Source organism: Callorhinus ursinus, unplaced genomic scaffold, assembly GCF_003265705.2.
Source record: "Callorhinus ursinus isolate GAN/ISIS: 27379988/994484 unplaced genomic scaffold, GSC_fseal_2.0 scaffold3, whole genome shotgun sequence".
NCBI lineage: Eukaryota > Metazoa > Chordata > Mammalia > Carnivora > Otariidae > Callorhinus > Callorhinus ursinus.
Genome location: NW_027397065.1, coordinates 1,212,161 through 1,237,071, shown reverse-complemented (window position 1 = coordinate 1,237,071; position 24,911 = coordinate 1,212,161). Strand labels below are relative to the sequence as shown.

At 40.2% G+C, this 24,911-nt stretch overlaps 3 protein-coding genes across 15 annotated transcripts in view; 1 reads left to right on the top strand and 2 right to left on the bottom strand.

Moving 5' to 3' along the window:
• The window catches only part of LOC112819899 (V-type proton ATPase subunit S1-like protein), a 44,146-nt gene extending 35,018 nt beyond the window's left edge, over positions 1 to 9,128 (bottom strand). Inside the window, exons 1-3 of one of the 2 annotated variants that reach the window (XM_073887564.1) lie at positions 9,092 to 9,128; positions 6,899 to 6,941; positions 5,374 to 5,410 (exon numbers count right to left, since the gene is read on the bottom strand). Coding sequence is in view for 1 of the 2 variants with exons in the window: in XM_073887562.1 (XP_073743663.1) it covers positions 5,667 to 5,679 (13 nt within the window). In the remaining variant the exon portion in view is untranslated. Of the gene's footprint in view, positions 1 to 5,373; positions 5,411 to 5,666; positions 5,789 to 6,898; positions 6,942 to 9,091 lie in introns of those variants that run through there. The other variant, XM_073887562.1, reaches the window with a different exon arrangement.
• Positions 9,129 to 9,451: 323 nt separating this feature from the next.
• RPS23 (ribosomal protein S23) lies at positions 9,452 to 11,229 on the top strand. The gene is made up of 4 exons (XM_025866729.2): positions 9,452 to 9,545; positions 9,996 to 10,155; positions 10,799 to 10,919; positions 11,035 to 11,229. The coding sequence occupies exons 1-4, from the start codon at positions 9,542 to 9,544 to the stop codon at positions 11,179 to 11,181; spliced, it is 432 nt and encodes a 143-aa protein (XP_025722514.1). The 5' UTR covers positions 9,452 to 9,541; the 3' UTR covers positions 11,182 to 11,229.
• Positions 11,230 to 13,641: 2,412 nt separating this feature from the next.
• ATG10 (autophagy related 10) overlaps positions 13,642 to 24,911 on the bottom strand; it is a 236,221-nt gene continuing 224,951 nt past the window's right edge. For 6 of the 12 annotated variants that reach the window (XM_073887596.1, XM_073887585.1, XM_025866728.2 and 3 more), the window contains exons 7-8: positions 24,179 to 24,294; positions 13,642 to 17,095 (exon numbers count right to left, since the gene is read on the bottom strand). In XM_073887596.1, the coding sequence (XP_073743697.1) occupies positions 24,195 to 24,294 (100 nt within the window). In that variant the 3' untranslated portion in view covers positions 13,642 to 17,095; positions 24,179 to 24,194. The other 6 variants (XM_073887567.1, XM_073887570.1, XM_073887572.1 and 3 more) reach the window with 6 other exon arrangements.

Here is a 24,911-nt window from a genome sequence, read left to right as displayed (position 1 = left end):
TATATAACTACCTGCTACAAATCCAAGATGTTGTCTTCTAAATAGTTAACATGTTAAGTTTGGAAATTTTAACTTAAAACCTGTCTGAGTAAATTTTAATATCATTGGAAATTTTAACTTAAAAAACCTATCCGAGTAAATTTTAAATACTCTTTGGCAAATGAGCATTCTATACTACGAGAAATGATATTCATAGTGGGGTTCTGGTTTTAAGATGTTTATTTTCTAAGATCTTCAACTCATTTCCTCCCACAGACAGGCTGAGTCTACCACTACATATGGAACAAGTTCTTATTTAAAAAAAAACCTAAAGCCTGGCTGAGTGATGATTACACATCAGGCAAATGAGAAGAAAACCAAATCAAAGTGTGTAGGAGAGGCTGGGACACCAACCCGGGTGTGGCTACCCACAACCCGGGGCGGGGGGGACTCAAACCCAGAGCTTCTTCCTGAGTAGTAAAGAGTTTGAATTCCATACTGGACACCTCAACCTTTAAGACATGTACTTGAGAGATGAACTCCCAAAACATCCAATTTTGAAAACCAGTGGGGTTCATGTTCAAAACCCACAAGACAGTAGTGATCTAAGAAATGGCCCTTGAAGGTCTCTTTCACTCAGATGGACTCACCCTTATATTAAAACCTTGACCTGAGGGGCAGGCATCTAATTTAACACACACATCTATGTAGGTTTCTACATTGGGAGGTGTTTAACTATGATGAATAAATGGATAAAGAAATTATGGTATATTTATATGGAATATTATACACAATGGAATACTATTCAACCATAAAAAAGAATGAAATCTTTCCATTTGCAGCAACAGGGATGGACCTCAAGGGCATTAAGCGAAGTGAAAAAAGTTAGAGAAAGACAAATGCCATATAATCTCTCTTGTATGTGGAATGTAAAAAACAAAACAAAACAACCAAGCTCATAGATACAGAGAACAGACTGGTGGTTACCAGGGGCACAGGGTAGGGGAGGATGGGAAAAATGGGTAAACAGGGTTTTTCTGTTTTTGTTTTTGTTTTTTTTTAGTTTAAATAAATTGAATAACACTACTTTAAAAATGAAAAATGACCATATCTATGAAATCGTTACAGATTCATTCATTTGGGTTATCTTAATAATCAGTAACGACTGCTAGAACCAACAGTGTTAAATCGGTGGAAAAATTCCTCCTGTCCTTTTTGTACCTATATAAACCCAGAACCCCTCATTTCTTTTCTTCCTCTCTTCCTCTAGTTCCTCACTCGTTTTTCTCTCTTGTTCTTTTTTTCTTTTAATTTAAGGGAGGGCGGAAATCCTGTTTTACCTTCTTTAAAGTCCTTTAAGAAATAACATTTTAGGGATATAAAAATGCACATTTACTTTTACAGGAGTTTTTATATTTATATTACAAGAACTTATACATTATCACATTTAAATACTCTAGAAATAGTCCTAGTGAAATTTCATTTTACCATGGAATGCAAAAGCTGGAAGACTGTCCCCTGGCCATTCCCCATCACTGAAGATCAGCTGGTCCTCAGAGAGCACAGATGTGGCCCATATACCGGATTCTTTAAATCTCTCCAGGGAATGAGATTTTAAACCTAATATTATACTGAGTGAAAGAAATTATCTTTCTGTTCCTAGGGAGTAAAATTATCTCTTATCATTTCTTACAACTCAAAGGTCCCTGCTGAAATAAAAGCCTATTTTCTTTGGTTGGTTCTCAGCCAAGTTAGAGAATACCTGGAGAATAACTTTCAATATGCATATTAAAATGGTAACTCCCTTCCAGGAACTTCACAAAGGGCATCAAAGAACAGTGTTGTCAATCCCCCCTAGATCCTACCCAGAGGTTTAATTATAATAACAAGATTTTAAAGACCAGGCTTGAATACTGTTATGTTTATATGGTAATACACACATATTTCTTTAGTTCCCCCTTGGAATAGTTATGAGAGGAAATATTCACTGCACCAAAAGTAGCTACAATGAGAGAATAAGAAATCTCATTCATTTTGGTTAAGGGAAAAATTGTGTTTAATAATTTAATCAGGTGAAATGAAGCACTCAACATTCATCACTAGTAGTTTTACAGAGCCTGTAATCATCGGTCTTATTCTTACTGCTTCTTCTTTCTCACTTAAAGCTGTTGTTTCAACTTGTCACATTTCCATAGCAACTAATACCTCAATTTTTATAGTTAAAACACTTGGAGTCATTTCTAACTATTCTAAATGCTCCAATATAAATAGTCAACATTGTTAAAACCCTTGGCTGCTCTCGCCAAAAAGCTAACTTCTCTTTCATATGGTACAAAGAATCAGCATCATCCTTGACATGAATCTCATCGACTGATCTAATTTATGAAGACCAGTTTTTTTTCTTAGTTAGGGGGGTGGGGGGACTCTGAGATAAGTCAAATAATACTACCTCTCCGCCCCACCTGAGTGCTAAACCAACTGGGAAATAAAACAAGGGGGAAGACAAGTAGAGACCAAAATACCACCCTCATTACTGTGAAAGGCCAAGAAGGCAGATGAAGCTTGGTGCAGAAACAAAATGGACCGTAACCAAACCCCCTTCCACAGAAGATGGACATGACTGCAGTCGTGGCAGCAGTGGGCTCTCAAGAAGGAAGAGAGGCTTACCCCAGAAGAAAAGGGAAAGGTATACTCCATGGGGAGGCTGGGTCTCAAAAAGGAAAAAAAAAAGCTGAACATACCTAGACTATTTTTCCTGATTTACCACAGATGTCATCCTTAGCTGGCACAGCATGGGTAAACTGGCAGAGAAATAAGGAGTTACACTAATTTAACTCCTTCTACTCGGAAGGAAATACTAGAAAAGGGAAACACTTGTTCTCCTTCTTGTCCCTACTTCCCCAACATTTCAAGAATTACCAAACACAATTCTTTCATAACAAAGTGTCTATCAGTTTCCATATACCTCTGACAAACTATAGATGTCATGTTGCAACTTATAATAAGAATACTGTAATCTTAAGAACTGTATCCTTGATTTCTCCTGATACTTTGCTGGCTAGAAAATTGTTTTCGTTAATTTTGTGCCTTATTTACTTAACATTCATTAAAGTTTTTTCTTCTAAATTCCTTAAAAACCAAGACTTTGCTTTTATAACTAATCTGGAAATGAATAAACATGTTCTGGTTAAGTAAGTTAACTTCTTTAAGTTTCAATTTCCTCTCTGTAAAACAGGGCTAATAACAGCACCTACCACACAGGTGCTGTTTTGAGGACTAAGAAAAATTAGGCATGTGAAGTCCTATGCCTGGCACCGAAATAGCTCTCAAAACCCTATTACAGACGGTGGTGCTGGTGATGTCAGTGATTTTGCTCTTTCCATCAGGATCTACGTCCCAATTACACTGGCAATTTTATGACATCTCTTCATCTCCAATGACTGGTGCTATCGCGTCGGTCCCCTCTTTGGCTAAACCAAATCCTCTCTTGCCCCTTCGTAGTGCCCTTCCATAGCAGGCACAATGATATTTTAAAAACGTAGATTAGATCAGGGCGCCTGGGTGGCTCAGTCAGTTAAGTGTGTGACTCTTGATTTTGGTTCAGGTCATGAACTCAAGGTCGTGAGATCGAGCCCTGCATTGGGCTCCCACTCAGTGGGGAGTCGGCTTCTCTCCCACTCTCTCCCTGTCCCTCTGCCCCTCCCCCCGCTCTCTGACCATGCACACGTGCTCCCTCTGTCTCTAAAATAAATACATAAATCTTTAAAAAAAAATGTAGATCAGATCTTGTCACTCTCTTACTTGAAGCCCTTCAGTGGCTGGCTTCTCATCATATTCAGAATAAAGTGCAAACCCCTTATCCTGGCCTGCAAGTTGGACTTGAGCTGGCCCTGTCCAAGTCTCTAACTTCACCTCCCTCTAGTCTCCTGCTGACTTGCTCTGCTTGGCAGCCTTCTTTTTTCCCCTCTAATTCCTAAACCCGATTCTTGTTTAGGGCCCTTTTAAGAAATTTAGGCCCAAGGTCAAATAAAATTCCTTCTCTTTTCAGGCTTCAAATTAAGTAATAAATGCTTTAACAGGAAATGAAAAACTCAGAACTCCAAAAACAAAAATGAAATCCTTTTTTTTCCTTTTCTTAGCCATAGTAATCAAAATCCTTCATTCATAACACACTTTGACCATCGGTTTACGCCTCATTTGTTATTTGTTTTTATAATAATATAATAATTAAACTCACTACCTAAAATAAACCATAACCCAACATCCAACTATGATCCCCACTCCCACCTCTCATCACTATTATCATCTTGAATACAGGATGCAGAAGACCTGAACTGCACTATCAACCACTATGGGCTAATTAATACTTATAAAACATTCTTCCCAATATCAGCAGAAAATATTTTCTTTTCAAGTGTACATGGAACATTCACCATGCGTGACTATATTCTGGGCTATAAAGCAAACCTCAACAAAAATTTTTTAAAGTAAAAGAAAATGTCTGTTCTTAGATCATAATGGAATTAAACTAGAAATGAACAACACAGGGGCACCTGGGTGGCTCAGTCATCAAGCATCTTCGGCTCAGGTCATGGTCCCAGGATCCTGGGATCGAGCCCCGCATTGGGCTCCCTGCTCCGCGGGAAGCCAGCTTCTCCCTCTCCCACTCCCCCTGCTTGTGTTCCTGCTCTCACTATCTCTCTCTGTGTCAAATAAATAAAATCTTTAAAAAAAGAGAAAGAAATGAACAATACAGATATTTGGAAAGTCCCCAAATATTTGGAAATTAAGAAACACAATTTTAAATAATCCACTGTTCAAAGGGGAAGTTAGTAAATGTTTTGAATCAAATTCAGATTAGAATATAACAGGGGTGCCTGGGTGGCTCAGTTGGTTAAGTATTTGACTGTGGCTGAGGTCATGATCTCAAAGAGTCCTGGGATCAGACCGTGTACTAGGCTCCCTGCTCAGCAGGGAGTCTGCTTGTCCCTCTCCCTCTGCCCCTCCTCCTGCTCAGGCTCTCTCTCTCTTTTTCAAATGAATGAATAAAATCTACAACAAAACAAAAACAAAACTAGAATATAACATACCAAAGCTCGTGGCATGCAGCTCAAGCAGTGCTTAGATATTTATACCATTAAATATACAGAAAAGAACAAAAGTCTCAGATCAATGGCCTAAGCTTTCACTTTGAAAACCTGGAAAAGGAAGAGTAAATTTAAATTCAAAGCAAGCAGAAGAAAGTATATAATACACAAAAGACCAGAAATCAATAAAATTGAAAACAGAGAAATAGAGAAAATCAGTTAAAGCAAAAGCTGGTTCTTTGAACAGATCAACAAGATTAATAAATTTCTAGCGGACCAAGAAAAAGAGAGGGAAGACACAACTTACCAGTATTAGGAATGGAAGATGGGACATCACTATGAATCTACAGATATTAAAAAGATTATAAAGGAATATTACAAATAACTTTATGGCCATATATTTGACAACTTAGACAAAATGGACACTTTCCTCGAAAGGTACACATTACCAAAACTCACTCAAGAATAAATAACTTGAATAGTATAACACTTCCTAATGAAATTGAATTCAATTCCCAACAACATAAACATTCATATATTCATGCATAACAGAAAGTCTGAACAGCTTTATGAAGCAATTATTAAAAAGAGGAGGGGCACCTGGGTGGCTCATTCAGTCGGTTAAGCATCCAACTCTTGATTTTGGCTCAGGTCATGATGTCAGGGTTGTGAGATGTCAGAGCCTGTGTCAGGCTCCACACTGAGCATGAAGCCTGCTTAAGATTCTCTCTCCCTATCCCTCTGCCTCTCTCTAAAATTAATAAATCTTTAAAAAAAACCTCCCAGAAAACACAATAGTATCATAGTTATTCTGAAGTCTGTCCCTAAGCAATACAGCCGAGTCCTTCCTTGTCCCTTACTGTAGGTAATTCAGTAATTCATTTCTCCTTATCCCATTCGGAAATATCTTCCTTTCCCAAGTTCATGAAGATATCCATCTTTGCTTTCTATCAAGAAATTAAAATTTTTGTTGTTGACATGTAGGTCCTCAATCTGTCTGGAGTTGATTTTGTTTCTAGCCTGACATGGTGATCCAATTTACTTTGAGTAACCAGATTTTGTGCAGCTCCATCAGTCCTCCCTTTATACACTGATCCAACATCTAATTCTGTTATTTAATAATATTCTACATTCATGAGTCTCTTGCTGGCCTCTCTATTGTATTCACTGGTCAATTTACCTACTTCTGTACTAAAACTATCTTGCTGAGCTTCGTAGAAATTTCTCCTATCTGGTAGGGCCAGGTCTTCAGAAGTGTTCTGACTACTCCCAGCTCTTTACTCCTCTAGCTTCAATCTCATGGTTCACTGTAGTCCCTTCTTCGCAATCACCCTCAACTCCCTTGTCCTTCCTCCATCACGTTCACCGGGCTAGATTCCACCGCCAGCCCTGTTAAAACCAACTCTCCGCCTACGAAGTCATTATATTGAATGAATCTGAAGATACACAAAATCATGCTGACTGATGTAACTTTCTAACTACAGTGTCAAATGGGCCCTCAGAACTGTTCAACCTTCCTATATTGTCTTGTCAAACTATCCTCCCACACTTCTAGATTAGGAGGTAAAACTCATATATTGAAACCTATTCCCCAGTGATGTTATTAGTAGATGGGGCCTTTGGGAGATGACTAGGTCATAAGGGTGCAGTCCTCACAAATGGGATTAGGGCCCTCATAAAAAGACCCCAGTATGTCAGTTATATCTCAATAAAACTGGAAAAAACAAAGAAGCAAACAAATAAAATAGAACCCCCAAAGAGCTGCCTTGGCCCTTCTGCTATTTCAGGTTATAGCAAGAGAACTGTCTATGAACCAAGAAGTAAGCTCTCACCAGAAACCAAATCTGCCAGCATGTTGATCTTGGACTTCCCAATCTCCAGAACGGCAAGAAATAAATTTCTGTTATTTATATACCACCCAGTCTACAGTATTTTGTTAGAGTAACTGAATGGACTAAGGCACTATCCCTCAGTAAAATGGGGATAATAAAAATATTCACCTTTTAGTGTTATAAGAATTAAATGAGTTAATAAATGTAAGGCACCTAAACAGTATGTGGCACATAGTATTAAATACTATTTAAACAGTGTTATTCTAAAAAAAATTAAAAAATAGTGTTATTCTAGATGATTTCACACTTTATCCTCTCTCTTCCAACGTCTTTTCCCTACTCTTGCTCTGTGTCAATGACCTTGCTGAATTCATTAAAGAGCAATCAAAAGAGAAGTTCCACATCTCCCCAACAACAAGTCTTCCAATTTACTTGCAGTTGTACCCCAGACTCTTCCTTCTCTATTACTACAGATAAACTGTTATTATTCCTAAGATCAATTCCTCCACTTGGGCACCCCTCTAGTCTCCTCAAGCAACTGTTTATGCAATTATCCCCTTTCCCTAATGAACTAATCCATTTTTTCTTCTCTACTGGAACAATCCCCTACAAAAATGTCATAAAATCCGCCATCTTAAACAAACTCATCCTGACTCCACATCCTCCTCCTGATAGAACCTCTTTTTTCTGCAGATTATAGAAAAATTCCTTCCAAAAGAATGTCTATAATTGCTGTCTACACTTCCTTCTTTCCCATATTCTCTTGGCTCCAATCCAATAAGGCTTACATCTCTGCCATTGCATGGATCCCCACTTGACAAAGTCACCAATATCCTCTGCATTGCCAAATGCAAGACAATTCTCAGTCCTCATCTGACCCCCTTTTCACACTTGCTCACTTCTATTTCTTCACTTGGCATTGATTAGAGTACAGCATTGGCTAATCCTCAGTCTATTTTGCTTCACCTGCCTCTCTCTTCTGCATCACTAAGTTTTGCCCAGGGCTTAGGTCTGCAACCTTTCTCTCTTCTACCTACAGTCATCCCCTAAGTGATCTTACTTAGGGCCATGGCTTTCAATACTGTCTATTCACTGATGACTCCCCTGAGCTCCATATGCATATACCCAACTACCTACTTCCCATCCCTACCCAGATGTAACCCAAACTTACATACACATCCATAACAGAACTCTTAATTTCCCCTTCTAAATCTGTTTCTCTCCCAGTATATCACACTCAATAAATAACACAAGTCACCCAATTGCTCAGGGTGAAAACCGTAACTCCAATCTCACATCCTACAGTCCTCAGCAAATCCTACTGGCTCAACCATTTATCTTATCCAACCACTTTTTTTTCCACCTGACAGTCAAAGCCATCATTATATATCGCAACTGGAGTACTGTAACACCCTCAAATGGCCTCACAGATTCATCTCTTATTCTCCTCACAAGTGCCGGAGTGATCCTATAAAAATAATCCTATCTTGTTGCTTCCCTGCTCGAAACTTTCCAATGGCACTCAACCATACAAAAAGTAAACAAAGCTTTTACTGTGATCTACAGGCTCCATGTTTCCGGGTGCAGAAACAGACCTCATCTAGTGCCACATCTACTCACTCACTGAGCTCCCCCCTTCGCTGATCTTTCAGTTCTGGAAAAGTGCCAGCCCATTCGACTTACTGAGACTCCTTCTTCTGAAAGCTCTACCCCATACACGTGTCTAAATGGCTGCCTCTCTTTAGGATCTCAGCTCAAATATAATCTCCACAAAGATGGCTTCTAAAACCACCCTACTCCAGAGTAGCCATCCCCATCCCCAAGTCACTGCCACCTAACCAATTTTATATTCTCTATAACCCTTATCAGTATTTAAAACTTTCCTGTTTATTTTTAAATACACTTACATTTTTTTTCCCTGCCTTCTCGCACCTAGAATATAAAAACACACCTCTTTACTCTTCTTAATTACTGTATCCTCAGAGCCTAGAACAATGCCTGGCACGAAGAAAACATTTTAAAAAATAGTTGTATTATGACCCAACATGCCAGAAATCTCTCAAATCTATTTCATTCTACAGGAGAAACCTCAGTTTAAAAAGTTAAATGAATCGTCCAAGGTCGCACAACCACCCATAAATGGCAGCTTTGGTTTTAAAAGCCTGGTGTGTCTCCAATTACTACAACATATACCTTCAGTAATTTTTTTTGAAGTGCACCACTCTTTACCCCCCCCCCCCCCCCCCCCCCGACTCCCCCCCCCCCCCCCCCGGACGAGTCACCTCTCTTTGCTCAGACTAAGCCCCGCCCCGGTGGGTTTGCCAAGAGCGCCTGCGCTTTGATCGAGTCTCATGCAAAGAGTTCTGGGATTGGTAGTCCACATTTCTTCTGTCTCTAGCATTGACATAAAACGAAATAAACAACAATGCAAGTTCGGTACCACTGAATTTCACACAAACTAAATAAGACAGATTCTGGAAAGTGTTGCAAACTTGTCGTTTTCAAACAAGGGGCGCCAGCTTCGGACCAGGCACTGTGCAGACAGCTGCATGGGTCCTTGGCTGGGCGGAGCTTGTTCGCAGGGGTTTGTGGCTCCTTCCTGCTCTGCTTCTTTCTTTTGCTTAGGCCCGTGGCGCCGGCAGGATGGGTGAGCTGTTTGGGGTCGGGCTGAGGGGACCGCAAGCCGAATTCGGGGGCTCAGGGACGGGCGGGCGGATAGAAACAGAGCGGTGAGGAGGACGCCACCGGGAGGCCCGATGGGGAAGGCCAGGGAAGCTCCCCTGTCGCAGGCACATGGCCTGGTGCGGAAGGGGCCCATGCGGCGCAGAGGCCGCGGAATTCGCCTTATCAGGGACGTCGGGTGGCCGGTGCTGCCCCGGAGCGTTGTTGAGGGGGCTCATTGCTTTGGGACAATGCACCGAGTGGAGCGCTTGTGTCCACGTCTTTGTTGGTTCGAGGGAAACTTGGAGGTTTGGATCATGTGCTAAGGTGTGATGAAAGAGCCTATCGGTTTGTAGTCCAGGTGAGGCTAAGGTCTTGCAAGATGTGGAATATGACTGGGGTGTTTACGGGGGAATTAATGAGATTTTATTTTTAGGTAAGTGTCGCGGTCTCCGTACTGCCAGGAAGCTCCGCAGCCACCGACGAGATCAGAAGTGGCATGATAAACAGTACAAGAAAGCCCATTTGGGCACAGCCCTGAAGGCCAACCCCTTTGGAGGCGCTTCCCATGCAAAAGGAATTGTGCTGGAAAAAGTGTAAGTGAAAGACCACTGTTAACTCCTCCAAGGTTTATTTTATTATGGTATCTCAACTACATTTAAAGAAGTGGTGAGGTAAATTCTAGGTCTTTCTGTAGCAGTGTTTGAAAGTTAGTAACATGAGGGTTTGGGGGTTAGGTAACTCTAAGGTTTTTAATCTGAGTGTTAGCTTGTAATGAATTGGTGTTGCATTGAGGGCGGAAAAAGTGACAGTAAAATAAGGGACATTGTGAGCGCTTAAAAATGTGTGGGAACTCTTCTAAGCGTTTGGCATCATCAACTATTTAACCTTTGAAATCAGTCGCATCTTTGTACTTAGGAAAACTAAGATAAAGAGAAGTTTCTTGCCCGAGGTTACAAATTACAAATTTTTAAGGCTCCAGTTTACTGACAGGATTCGAATCCAAGCTTCCTAGCTCCATTTCTTGATACATATTTTTTACAGCTGGTAAAGAGGCCAGATGTTTTCCCTCTTGTACCAGACTGAGGAAAAGCGTGGTTGAGAACACGAGTTTGCTAATTTAGGATTAGACTAAAAAGGTTGAAACAGTATAATTTCTAATAAATTGTATGCCTAACAAACTAAAAGGTATCCCTTCTCAGAAAGGCAGCTCACTGTGTTGTGCCATTTATGTTTTAGAGGAGTTGAAGCCAAGCAGCCAAATTCTGCCATCAGGAAGTGTGTCAGGGTCCAACTGATCAAGAATGGCAAAAAAATCACAGCCTTTGTACCCAATGATGGTTGTTTGAATTTTATTGAGGTAAGTGTGTCTTGATTCTGGTCCTGAGATGGTTGTTCCTAGTTTTTTATACAATGAATGGGTATTTTTAGTGACTACCAGTGACACCAGAAGTAAACTGTTGATTTTATTCCAGGAAAATGATGAGGTTCTGGTTGCTGGATTTGGTCGCAAAGGTCATGCTGTCGGTGACATTCCTGGAGTTCGCTTTAAGGTTGTCAAAGTAGCCAATGTCTCTCTTTTGGCCTTATACAAAGGCAAGAAGGAAAGACCAAGATCCTAAGTTTTGATGGTGAAAACATGACAATAATAAATTTTTGTAAGCCAAAAATGTTTTGTGTCTTATTTTCCTTACTGCAGAGATGCAATGTATGCCTTACCATTTTAGGAGAGTGGAAATACTGTGAATTCAGAATTCTCTAGAGTAAATGGGATTCAGTTAATCTCCTCTCCGTGGAATAAACAAAGTAGCAGATAATCTGGAATAAATGCATGGTATCCCCTCACTGCACTTAAAGCAGGAATCATGTTGGGAAACCATGGTAATGTACATTCTGGGATCCATCTCCCTGGGGACCTACCTACTCTCCAGTTGCTCCCTGCTCTGGGATTTGAGTAAAGGTTCACAATCCATGTTGTAATTCTGTGTTTATGACAGCAAGTAAGGCACTGGGTGATTGATTAGATAGGCATTAATGGAAGTGTATGCCTGGAAAATTAAGACTCAGAGGAGAAAAACTTGTTTAAGAGTAAGGGTGTTAAGCTATAAAAGATTGCCTAAATGCTCTTTGTACTGACCTTGTCAGTAAGTGAATAGATTTTGACCTTGAGGTTTATTTCAAGGCACAAAGTATAAGTGATTAGTTAGTGGAGAATGGTTGTAGCTTGATAATTGTTGGAAGATGGGTGTACAGCATAGTGGAGAAGGGTTGTAGCTTGATAGTTGTTGGAAGATGGGTGTACAACATAGTGGTTAAAAAATTCCATACATCACTTGGTGCTCATCATGACAAGTATACTCCTTAATCTCCATCACTTACTTTACCCTTCCCCCATCTACCTCCCCTCTGGTAGCCATCAGTTTGTTCTGTCTGTAAATTGTTTCAAAATTTCCTTAGAAAAAATGTAAAATCTCAGGTCTAAAATAAAACTTAGTAGCTTTCTTGAACCTCATCAGAGGAACTGCTGTTGGCTGCATTAATAAATGTGAGTTACTTGCTCTTTGATCAAAGCCTAGTGTTAGGTTATGTTTTAGGATCTTGGAAAATGGAAATTCTTTGGCTTTCCATTTCCCATAAGGTCAAGACCATGATCCTTTCCACAGCACAGGAGATCTGTGTTTTGTCTGGTCCTTAACCTACTCCAGTAATACTGATCTCTCCCTTGCTCAAACTTGGCATTCCCCATGCAGTTTCAGGAGGTATCTCATGCCGCCTGCTGCTTCCATCTCAGACCTCACTGATCCCCAAACATGTCACACTTGTGCTTATTCTTGCCACGAATGATTGTTGTGATTTGTCTTTCCACAAGGATGGAAAGTGGCTTTTGTTTTAATTGAAATACAAAGTCTGACATAGAACTTTTTTTTTTAAGATTTTATTTGAGAGCACAGGCAGGAGTGGCAGGGAGAGGAAGAAGCAGGCTCCCCGCAAAGTGAGCAGGGGAGGCCCAATGTGGGGCTCCATCCCAGGACCCCGGGATCATGACCTGAGCCAAAGGCAGTTGCTTAACCGACTGAGCCAACCAGGCGCCCTGACATACAACATTGTATAAATTTACGAGATACATGTTAATTTGATAATTTATACTGGTAATAAGATGGGCTGTTACTGATTTCTATTCCAGGGCTTACTAGTGTATGTAGTTGAACAGGTATTGGTTAAGTCATTCTCAAAGGCTGACCAGATGCTTTTGGATGGCCATAGCTGACCCAACCCAATAGATCTCTGGGTCTCGCACTACCCCTACCAGGGCCTGAACCACAAGAGGCGACCAAGGGCCACAAGATTCCATCCCCAGGGGTCAGCTGTGGGTCAGGTGCAGTGTGGGGAGCTAGGAGGTGCTGCCTGACCATGCAGGGGGGAGAAGGCAGGGCTAAAGGATGGGGTGGCACCAACACCCACCCACCCCTCTACAGTATGTCCTGTTTCCTGCCCTGTTGAGACCTCAGCCAAACCTGTAGAGAACAACACACCTGGGAGTTATGACCTGTGACAGTGGCTCACACTTCTCTGCTGGGTGCACCCTGGATGCCGGTCCTATAGCTAAGTGACTGATAGATTGACACAGATCCACCTCTGATGCCCCAAACCCTGAAGTTTTTGAAACAAATCTGCCTCATGGCTCATTCTGCCCCCATCCCCCACCACCTTGTGACAGAAGTTGTCCCTTCTTGGATCCTGATCCAGCATTAAGTGTGTGCCCAGCCCTGGGCTGTGCCCAACTGCACATGGAGGCTGTAGGGTGGGAGAAATGAGACACCTAGGTGCAAAATACAAGCAAAATTCCAGCAGATGGTTTTTTTCTTATAGAAAAGTTAGGGGCGCCTGGGTGGCTCAGTTGGTTAAGTGTCTGCCTTCGGCTCAGGTCATGATCCCCGGGTCCTAGGATGGAGTCCCACATCGGGCTCCTTGCACAGCGGGGAGCCTGCTTCCTCTCCCTCTGATACTCCCCTGCTTGTGTGCTCTCTGGCTCTCTCAGATAAATAAAATCTTTAAAAAAAAAAAGCTAATTCTAAAATTTAATATGAAAAGGCAAAGGAACTAGAATAGCTAAAACAATACTGAAAATGAAGAATAAAAGGTGGAAGAATCACAAAACTTGGTAATAAGACTTAATTTGTAGCTACACACAAGAGGGTGTGGTATTGAAGGAGGGGCAGACACAGATAAATAAAATAGAATCCATAAACAGACTTATACAGGTAAGATCAACTGACTTTTGACAGAGACAAAAGCAATTCAACGGAGGAAGCATAGTTTTTACAATAAATAGTATCGTTTAATTTTAATTAAAGTTTAATTTGCAAAAAAGAATGGACCTCAACCTAAATCTCACACCTTATACAGAAATTAATTCAAAATGGATCATAGTATCTGAATAAAATGTACAGCTATAAAACTTGTAGAAGAAAACAGAGTATCTTCATGACTTAACAGGTGAAGAGCTTTTAGACAATACACCAAAAGTACATTCCACAAAAAAACAAAAAGATATATTGGACTTTTTAAAAATTTTACTCTGAAAGATCTTAGGATGAAAATACAAACCACAGACTAGACAAAAATATTTGCAAATCATACATCCAACAACAAACGTATCAAAAGTACATAAAGAACTTTCTAATCTCAAAAGTAAGGGAACAAATGGTCCTGTTAAAAAATACATGAATTTCCTTTGTTTCATTCTAGGAAGATATCTGGTGGCAGGATTTGGTCATAATGGTCATGCTGTGGATAACACTCCTGGAGTCTGTTTCAAGGTTGTCCAAGTAGCTAATGTTTCTTTATTGGCTTTGCACAGTCAAGAAAAGAGGCCAAGATCATAAATTACCATATTGCTATAAATTTTTCACTAACAGTGGCTTGTAAAATTGTTATTTTAGCCTATAAAATCTGTTTAAATGGATCACTCAAATATTAGCTCACAATTCTTATGACATTATAGTTGGGGGATTGTCTTGGCAGGTTGTACTGAGCATTCTTAGTTTCTAGCACAATTCCTCTCCATATTATTTGGTAAAGTGATGTTACTATGTTTGTTAGTATGTGAGGAAGAAAAGTGGATTTTAAACCTTATTATCAGGAAAACATGACCACAGGGGTTCTAGGCCAAAGCATTAAAACATTAAAATTGTATGTTTTGGGGCATAAACTGTCTCATAGGAGAAAGTCATTTTTATTTATTTTTTTAAACTTTTTTTAGTTTTTTAAAGATTTTATTTATTTATTTGAAACAGAACACAGCAGGGGGAGCGGCAGGCAGAGGGAGAAGCAGATTTGCAAGCAGGGAGCCTGATGCAGGGCTCAATCTCAGGACCCTGAGATCATGACCTGAGCTGAAGGCAGATGCTTAACGACTGAGCCACCCAGGTGCCCCGAGAAAGTCATTTTTAGAGTGACACATTTGAAGGGACTCATGAGCCACAGATAACATTTCCAAATCTGCACATGCACAGTCGCCGCCTCATTCAGGTTGTCAATCAAGCCTTTAATATGTGGTGTGTATCTTCAAAAATGAAGGGGCCCCCTCACACACAGAACCTTGGACCTTTAGTCAGATATAATGAGCACCATCAAGATCCCTTCCTGTAACACATTCTGCTTCCCAGACAACCTGAAGCTTTCAAACAGCAATTTGAGTGCCAAGGAGAGCTGCTCTCTTAGGAGGGAGAGGAGGAAATCATGGCCCCGGATCACCCCTTCACAGCTTCCAGAGAAGTACCTTCCAGTGATCTGCTTGATTATTTGTGGTAATAAGTTATTGACATGAATTCTGTTCTTTACTCACAATGAGTAATTTTTGTTTTGTTTTGTTTTTTTTAAGTCTAACTTTCTAAAATCTCTTTTGCTGTGGTTCATTAGAAACAACAAGAGGTCAAATTACTTGGCTGGGCTAAAAGTGTAGGACAGATTGAACATACCCGGGGCGCCTGGGTGGCTCAGTCGGTTAAGCGGCTGCCTTCGGCTCAGGTCACGATCCCAGGGTCCTGGGATTGAGCCCTGTATCGGGCTCCTTGCTCAGCAGAGAGCCTGCTTCTCCTCGCTCTGCCTGCCGCTCCCCCTGCTTGTGCTCTCTATCTCTCTCTGTGTGTCAAATAAATAAAATCTTAAAAAAAAAAAAAAAGATTTCCTTTAAAAAGAAAAAGATTGAACATACCCAAATTTTCAAATAAGTTTAGATGCTAATGAAAACATTATTATGCTTCCTTACCTTTTTTACCAATCAGCTAATGTTTAAATCGTACAATAGTGGGCAAAGGAAACCACATTTTATTTATTTATTTTTTAATTTTATTTATTTATTTGACAGAGGGAGAGACAGCAAGAGAGGGAACACAAGCAGGGGGATTGGGAGAGGGAGAAGGAGGCTTCCCGCCGAGCTGGGAGCCCGATTCAGGGCTCGATACCAGGACCCTGGGACCATGACCTGAGCCGAAGGCAGATGCTTAATGACTGAGCCACCCAGGTGCCCCAGGAAACCACATTTTAAATAATATTTCATCTCAGTCACTGCTGAGAACAGTTGAGAGAAACATTACTTGTTGAAACATGTTTTGTCCATCAACACCTGCTTTGGAAACAGTGATATGAAATAGATTGTTCTGTCATATCATTTTTCCCCATCAGCTTTGTGAATTTATCCATGCTTATTTTAAGTCTTTATACTTTTTTCTATATAGTTTGACAGCTTCAGGTGCTGTTTTCTGTACATTTGCAGGTAAGTAGGACCACTTTCCCCCTCTTTAGGTTCCCAGTTTTTTTTTCCAACCCTTTTAATTCTATATGCAGTAATTGATTTTGTCCCTTCAGTATTTTATACATTTTTTAGTGTTTATAATTAGGTAGGTTTTTTTCTGCCACTATACTCTTCTTTTTCTTGCCCATGACATAATATGTATGCATGTGTGCCTGCATATTTGTGTGTGTGTGATTGACTTCTTTCGCTCAGCATAATACTCTCCAATTCCATCCACGTTGATGTAAATGGTAGGTATTCATCCTTTCTTATGGCTGAGTAATATTCCATTGTATACATGAACCACATCTTCTTTATTCATCTGTCGATGGACATCTCGGCTCTTTCCACAGTTTGGCTATTGTGGACATTGCTGCTATAAACATCGGGGTGCACGTGCCCCTTCGGATCACTACATTTGTATCTTTAGGGTAAATACCCAGTAGTGCAATTGCTGGGTTGTAGGGTAGCTCTATTTTTATCTTCTTGAGGAACCTCCATACTGTTTTCCAGAGTGGCTGCACCAGCTTGCATTCCCACCAGCAGTGTAAGAGGATTCAAGAGTAGGCCATTTTAGAGGAAAGTTCCCCAATGTCACTGGCAAAGGCATAATCCAAAAGAGGGTGCAAAGCGCCACCTCAGGAGAAGCAGCAGAGGACAAGAACCCAAAGATGTTTTAACATCTAAAACTGAAGTAAAACTTGTCAGAATAGATCAAATGAAAAATATTTAGTATGCACCTGTAAAAACAAATATAATATCTGCAATTTTCTTTATTTATGCAAATATAAAGTTAAGGTTAAATGAAGCAAATATGGCAAAAATCTTGGTAATTACAGATTCTGATGTGTAAGTATATGAGGGTCCATTATACTGTTTACTTTTGAGTACGTATAAGATTTTCCATAATATTTTTTTAAAGTTACATTGTTAACTGTAATTGTTATTTGTTTAACTCTAGGCTTTCTGGTTGTAACAGAACAATATATGGACAGTCTGCTCTGATACAGAAAAAACAGACATTTGGGGCAATAAAATGGACAATAAAGAAGCTGGAAAACTAACTCTAGCAGCACTGAGAAATGCATAGATATCGGGAAGAAACAAAGGTGAGAATCCATGCAAATTTTACCAAGACATGAAGAGGAAAATGATCAATTCCATAATAAAAGCAAAGGAAAATAAAATTATTTTCAAAGATTTTAGGATATGGTAAAATACAGACTACTGCTGTGAATATAAATCCCTATAGCCTTACTGGTGAACAATTTAGTGACATGAGTCAGAGGTCTTAAGACACTCCATATCCTTTGATCTGTTCATTCCCTTAGTAACAGTATAACCTAAAGAAACCAAATGTGAGCAACTGTTTCTGCACACATTTCTCACTGCATTACATTCTGAAAGCTCTCTGAGAGAGGGGCTATGTCTACCTTACGGACCACTATCTCCCTAGCACAGGTCCTGACCACATAAGAGGTTGAGTGCTCAATGAATGTATACTAATTAAACAGTGAAGAATTAGAAACAACCTAAAAGTCCAACAACAGGAGAATTAGTTGGGACATTTTGATATAGAAGATTACTAGTCATTTTAAGTTATTTTTTCAAAGAACCACATGACATGGGAAAATGCTGCCAATATGATGTTAAGTGGGAAAAATCATAATGAAAACCATATATGGAATGATCCTAATTAAATGTTTAAACTAGTATGAAGAAATACATCAAAAATTTAACTGCAGTTATCCATGGGTGATTTACACTTAAGCACATTTAAAATTTTCTCCTTCAAATGTTTCTGTGGCTTCCAAGTTATCTATGAGGACTAAAATCTTTTCTAAAAATGAATTTTAGTTTCACAGTCTTCGGCTAGATAAATGTAGCATTACAGAAAGAGCCAACATCTTTGATTTCTTCCAATCCAAGTTCCCACTCTCCACTCTCTGAGGTAACCTCTCTTACAAATTTGGTGTGTCCTTCTAGATCATTTTTAATGTTTTCACATACATATACTGAATATGTACTATAGAAAATGTGTGGCACTGGTGTATTTTTTATATAAATAGTGTTAAGTTGCATGCATATTTATCATCTAGTTTCTGTTTTAACTCAACAATCTATTTATGAGAACTTCCTATTTGGAGACTGAATTCATTCCCCTTAACTGCCATTCCCCTTAACTGCCATCACGTTTGATTTAGCCATTTCCCTATTAATAAGCAGGTAAGGGCCTGGCTATTCTCTCTGAATCTATTGAAGAAGGGGGTAGAGGAGACCACCTCCCACTCCACCTCTCTATCAGGCAACAGAATCTTCTCAAAGGAAAGAGTGGGTCACAGTTCTCAAAGAGGAAAGCAAGTCCAGTGCCTGGTGCCTGCAGAAAGATCATGAGATCTTTCCCTGTGCTCAGTCTTCAGCCACATATACAAACATCCCACAAAGATAGTAAACTGAGTATCACCACGTGCCAGGCATCATGCTAAACGCGGAAGATCTGGCATGCAGGTGTAAATAACAATGCACCAAAGGCTGCACCATATCCTGAACTATGATTTCCAGGTTAACCTATCAGGGTATGCTTAAATTTTTGCCTCAGTTGTAACAGTGATTTCTGGGTATTTGAAAAGCTTCAAAGAAATCCAAGAAATCATAATGCAACCAGAGGCTTTATTTATTCTCATGTAAAGTATATTTCAGTGTAAGGAAAAAAATGTGAGTTTCCAGTTTGTTTTTAATAATTTACAAATGGGACTTGGTGATCTCTAAAATCACTTTCAGTTTTAATAGTCTAGAAAACAGGATACTTGCAATTGGGCTCTTTTACCACTAGGTGTTGCTACTGACAATACAAAAGTTAAAAGCAAGGACTTTACGTTACAGTACTGCTTGAAAGACCACCACAGCATTTAAGGATAAAAATGTGAAAGCATTTTTATAGACAAGCCCTATAAAAGGACCTACGTGCATATTTAAGTATCTCAGTGCCATGGGCACAATAGTAGTTAAGTACTGCCTATATCCTTCTAGAACAACCCTCAGCAACTTACTGGCCAGCAGTAAAATAGGGGGGAATCAAAGGGTCTCAGAATTGAAAGGCAGCTTATTTGTCCATCAGTTTTCAAATCCCTGTTCCCTGGAGTTAGAAATATATTTACATCACCACCTAGTATGCACATGTGCAAATACATACACACCCATATAAACAGATTATATATATATCTGAAACCAAAGTTTCAGAAAATAATATCCTTATTATGTGCTTTTCCCCCATGTATTTGTAAAATAATAGAACATACACATGTTGGTCTCTGCCCTCTGCCCCCAGTTCCTGGTATAGAGCTCCTAAAAACTTTCTAATTTCCTAAGTGATAAGAGCATGAGGAGCATCTCTTCTATAATACCTGGCCTTTGATTCTGGTTCCTGACAGAGCTCCTAAATCCCTTGGAATTTCCTGGGTGATGGGAGTGTCTTTTGTTCTAAGCAGGTGACTCTTGGTGGGCTCTTGAATAGCTTCAGAAAGACCTAGCTCTGATTAGAAGCTTGGGACTTTCAGCCCTGTCCCCCATCCTCCAGGAAGGGAGAGGAGGGGCTAGAAGTAGAGTTAATGACCATTCATGCCTATGTGATTACACTTGCATAAATCCCCAAAGTCCGAGGTTCAGAGAGCTTCCAGGCTGGTGAACACATCTATATGCCAGGAGGGTGGTACATCCCAACTCCATGGGGACAGAAGCTCCTGTTCTTGGGACCCTCTGGATCTTGCCCTATGTAGCTCTTCATCTGGGTATTCATCTGTATTCTTTAACATACCTTTGTTATATAATAAACCGGTAAACATAAGTGTTTCCGTAAATGCTACGAGCCATTCTAGCAAATTAATGAACGCAAGGAGGGGGTCATGGTAACCCTGGTTCATAGTTGGTCAGTTAGAAACACAGGTGATAATCTGGGACTTGTGACTGGGGTCTTAAAGTGGGGCAGTCTTGTGGGACTTAGGTCTTAACTTACAGGCTTTGATCCTAAACTCCAGATTGATAGTGTCAGAACTGAATTGCAGGACCCCAGCTGGTACTGCAGAATTGTTTGTTGTGTGAAAAATCCACACATCTAGAGTCAGTAGTGTTGTGTGTGTAGTGTGAGAATAAAGAAGACACACAGGGAGCGTTTCCCAGACATATTCTATTTCATAAACATATATATATATAGGTCATAAACTAATAACTGGATTTTACTTGATTTAATACACTTCCTTCTATTTAATACATTAGCAAAGAGAGTCTCAGAGAGGTGGAGTGACTTGCCCCAGGTAACACAGCCAGGCTTTTCAGGACACTGATAAGTTTTGTTTTGGAAGGCCCTGGGCGAAAATTGAAAAATGTCCTTGGCATACTCCCAGCCCTTTCTGCACTCGTACCTTCTAAAGCCTGTGGGCTAGAACCTGCTGGTGAAAAAATTGACAGTGTATGTGTGATTAGTTACATGCAATAGTCATTTTAAAAATATAGGATCTTTCTAAAATGCAAATGTGATCACTTCACCTCCTCTACCTGAATTCCCTCAGCGGCTCCTTCTGGTTTTTAGACCAAATACAAATTCTCAGTGTGGCAATCGATCTTCTCCAGACCTAGCCCCAGTCCTGCTAGCCAGCCTCACCCTTGACCACTTCCCTATGCATTTTCAAGGTCTTTCCTACATTCTCGACCTGGCTAAATCCTAAGGTTTTCACGACTCCACTCACATTCCTCTTTTACAAATCTTCCTAGGTGCTTCCTTTGCACACCTTTGCCACAGCACACATCCCTCTGTCCCTGAATCTTCTTGTCTGTCTTTCCATTGGACTGTGGCATTCTTATGAGCCAGGGTTATGTCTTTCCACTTACCATCCCTGGCAGCTAGCCTAGGGCTCAGTATGTAAGAGGAACTCAATAGGTAGCTGGTGGAGTGAATTATTTGCATATTCTTACTCTCATATTTTAATCATAAAAAAATAAAAAACCCAACTCACTGGAATATCAGCTCTGAATTATGTAAGAGCTGGTTGTGACAGTGCAGACCTCCATTTCCTCATATCTTGAGAGCATGAAGAACTATACCTATTCTCAGGAAAAATGGATGGAAAAATCCAGTTTTAACATCCTTTCTTCCTCTTTATTCTAATACATCTGTGTTAGGAGGATGGTTAACTTTGTTTTTTTAGCTCCCGGTCTGTAAGCTAGTACCAAATGGTCAACACGGCCTCTCACCCACCCACTTGAATCCTTGGACTGAGAGCCTTACTTCCCTGGATCACTTCCAAGGGACAGACAGCAACTCTTCTGTGCATGCCACCTTTATAACATACCAAAAAAAAAAAAAAAAAAAAAAAAATTGGGTCAGTACTTACTACCCATCATTAAGGAGAGGAAGAAATCAGAGTGAAGGGAGACAATGAAATGCTAATATGACTAAGTATAGTAAATAATGAAAGGAGAGGCTGACCAGTGGTGGCTGTGGTGGTCAGAGATGGCTTTGTAAGAGTGAATTTTATAGAGTAGGTTGGGAATTGAGTAGAGAGATGGAGAAGGAAGCATTTCCAGGTGGGAGCCAGCATGAACAACAGTCAGATAAGGAGGTGGGGCCCATGCGTGTCGGGAGGAATCAGGCCTGAAATGAGGTGGGAGGGAGAAGGTGTGCTGGTGCTGGGCAGGAGCTGGGGCCAATTATCCCTCACGCCTCTCTCTCCATATGGCATTGTGCAGGTTATGAAGCACATTCAGGTTGACTTACCATTTTGATCTCCTCCCTGATCTGGTTAGGTGAGGGGGGTGGATATTACGGGACTCTTCAAACAGAAATGGTAAAAGACTAAAGAAGATTAGGAAAATTAGCCCAAGTCACGCAGCTAGCAGCTAACCAAACTCAGTCTAGATCTCTACACTTCGATTTCACAGACCCGAGAATTGCAATTGTTCTCACAAATCACACAGCTGAGGACCAAAGAGGTGAAGTAAGTTTTCCAAGCCTACACAAAAGCAGAGTTTAGGATATTGGCTGGAAGCAGCTTTAACCAGCCTTATTTCTGATTGAAAGGGTTTTGCATTATATTAACTGGAGAAGAAACCCGGAGGGAAAATCCTCGTATTGCAGAGTAAGAACCGTTACTTTGAGAAAACAAAATATTTTCTAATGTTTTATAACTGTTGGGATAACAGTCTGTTATATAGCTGCATTCTTAAAAAATGGAAATTTTTGTCAACCAAAAATTAAATGTGTGGGTTTTTTTTAAGTGCCAAATATTCTGAAAAGAAACAGAGCGGCCTGAGGAGAGGGATCTATCTGAGGAGGGAGGTCTCTAGAACCTATGAGAGCTTTTCAGGACTTTTTCTTGCTACTGATGAATTTTAAGGTCTTCATCAATCAGAGAAAAAAAATTAATTTAAAAACAACAACACCAACACCAAAAAAAAACCTACACACTGTCCCTACAGTGATTGACTACTATCATCTCAGAATCTGTTAGCAAAGGATAACTATTATTTCCAGACAAGTACATCATCCAGATGACACATTATTATAATTTATTGTTTTTTTTTTACTCGAGAAATGACATGGTCTGAGAAATGACTTGCTGAGAAATCTGTGTTTACATGGGGGGGGTGGAAATCCCTGCAGAAGTTGAAAAGATGTTAAGTGGTAAATACCAAAATGCCCAGCAAGCATGTAAGCAGGCTCTCATCCCAGCATGAATATGTGCAGCTCAGCATTTTAAAATTTACTTTTAGCTTTTCTAGCAGTTTGAATTAACCCGTTCTCTACTTCTGCTCCATGTGTGAGAGCTCAGCCCCGAACCTACAGACTAAAAGTGCGGGCACTGTCTTCTGTAATTGGCTAGCCGATAACCCCTTCTCCCTGACCACTTCCTCTGAGTGGCCTGCCTCGTGAACACACGTCTCCTGGATATTCTTAATAACCAGGAGGCTCAGGGCAATGCCCAGACAAATGTTAGAAAGTAAGTACAGCTTGTTGGAGTGACACACAGAATTGGAAAAGGCCTGTTGGGAGACCAAAACAAAACAAATAAATACCACACTAAAGGTACATCCAGACCAGAGGTTCTCCAGAAGCAGGTGTGTCAGAACTACCCCAGAGAGGCTATTGCAGGAGGTGGACCCCAGCACTTGAATCATAAAAGATCCTCAGGTGACCCTAAAATACATCCCTCATCGATAGACACTAATCTAGATTCTTTAAAGAGACAACTACATTTTTGTCTTAGTTTCAGCCCCTGGCAAGATAAAATGAAAAACAAAGCAAGCAACTCCAAACCAACAATTCTTCCAGATGAGGGATACAGCATAGCAGTTACTGCAGACATTTGCTTCCAATGGAAAAATAAATCCATGTCAAAATCTTGGTGAGTTGAACTATCGCACGGTATTTATCCTATTAAAACCAGAGCTGGCCAGGTACACTTTTGGTGTTCTTCATGCCGCAATTTCTAGGTCTTTGGCTCAATAGAAGAAAATAAGAACAAGAACAAAACAAAAGCTAAGAGAATAAAAGGAGGTTAACTGAACAGTAAAGACTTATTTCAAGAATAACAATTCTGAAATAAAGTCATCCACTCCTGTAGTTGGGTGAGTGTTATTATAGCAAAGTCCAATGCTTCCCAAATGCTTGGGCACTGGTTGGTTGGAAACCTAAACAAACAGTTCATATTCAGTCTATTAAAGATGAAAGAAGACTTAATATGTGATGGGGCCAGTAGGGACCCCAAGTACAACAGAGACAACAGGATCTTTATAATAGCAAAACATTCAGTGCAGGCTTTCCTTTTTACCTTGTCAAGTGACATTTCATTCATCCTGAGAGGCTGTTCTGGCATAACTCAGAGGTAGATTTAGCCCAACAACTGGCCCTACAATGCTCAGCCATGACGTGATATAATTGACACTCCTAGGAAACAAGTGAAAATACAGGCAATTCTAATGTTGGATGAGTGGTAGAAAATCACTACCAACAGAAGAGATGAGCTGTCTTCAAAGGTGTGTGCCCACCACGTGGAATCCCAGCATTTCCAAATGTCAGCTCCATTGCCTGACATGGACTTGAGGTCCAAAGAGACTGAGGTAGTTAATGGGGGAGTCAAGACATTAAGGCTCCTGACTCCTCTTGATGATTCCAATTTGACACTTAAAATTTACGGCATTTGCTAAGGTAGCAGAGTGTAGTGGTTAAGAGCATGGCTCTTAGGCGAAAATGCCCAGGTTCAAATCCCAGTTCTACCACTGAACAAGTTGTGTGAACTTGGCCAAGTCATTTAACCTCTCTGTGCTTTAGCTTTCTCCTCTGTAAACTGGGTAAAATAATGGAACTTAGCTCATGGGGTGTTATAAAAATCCAACGTATTAATATTATCTAAAATACTTAGAACTGTGCCTAGCACACAGTAAAAATCAATAACTGTTAGCCATTACTATTATTACAAAAAATATTTCTTTTTTAGCTTAGGTTTTAGAGTCACATAAAAAGATTTACATTTTTAAAATAAGAGTAAAAGCCAACGTATCTTG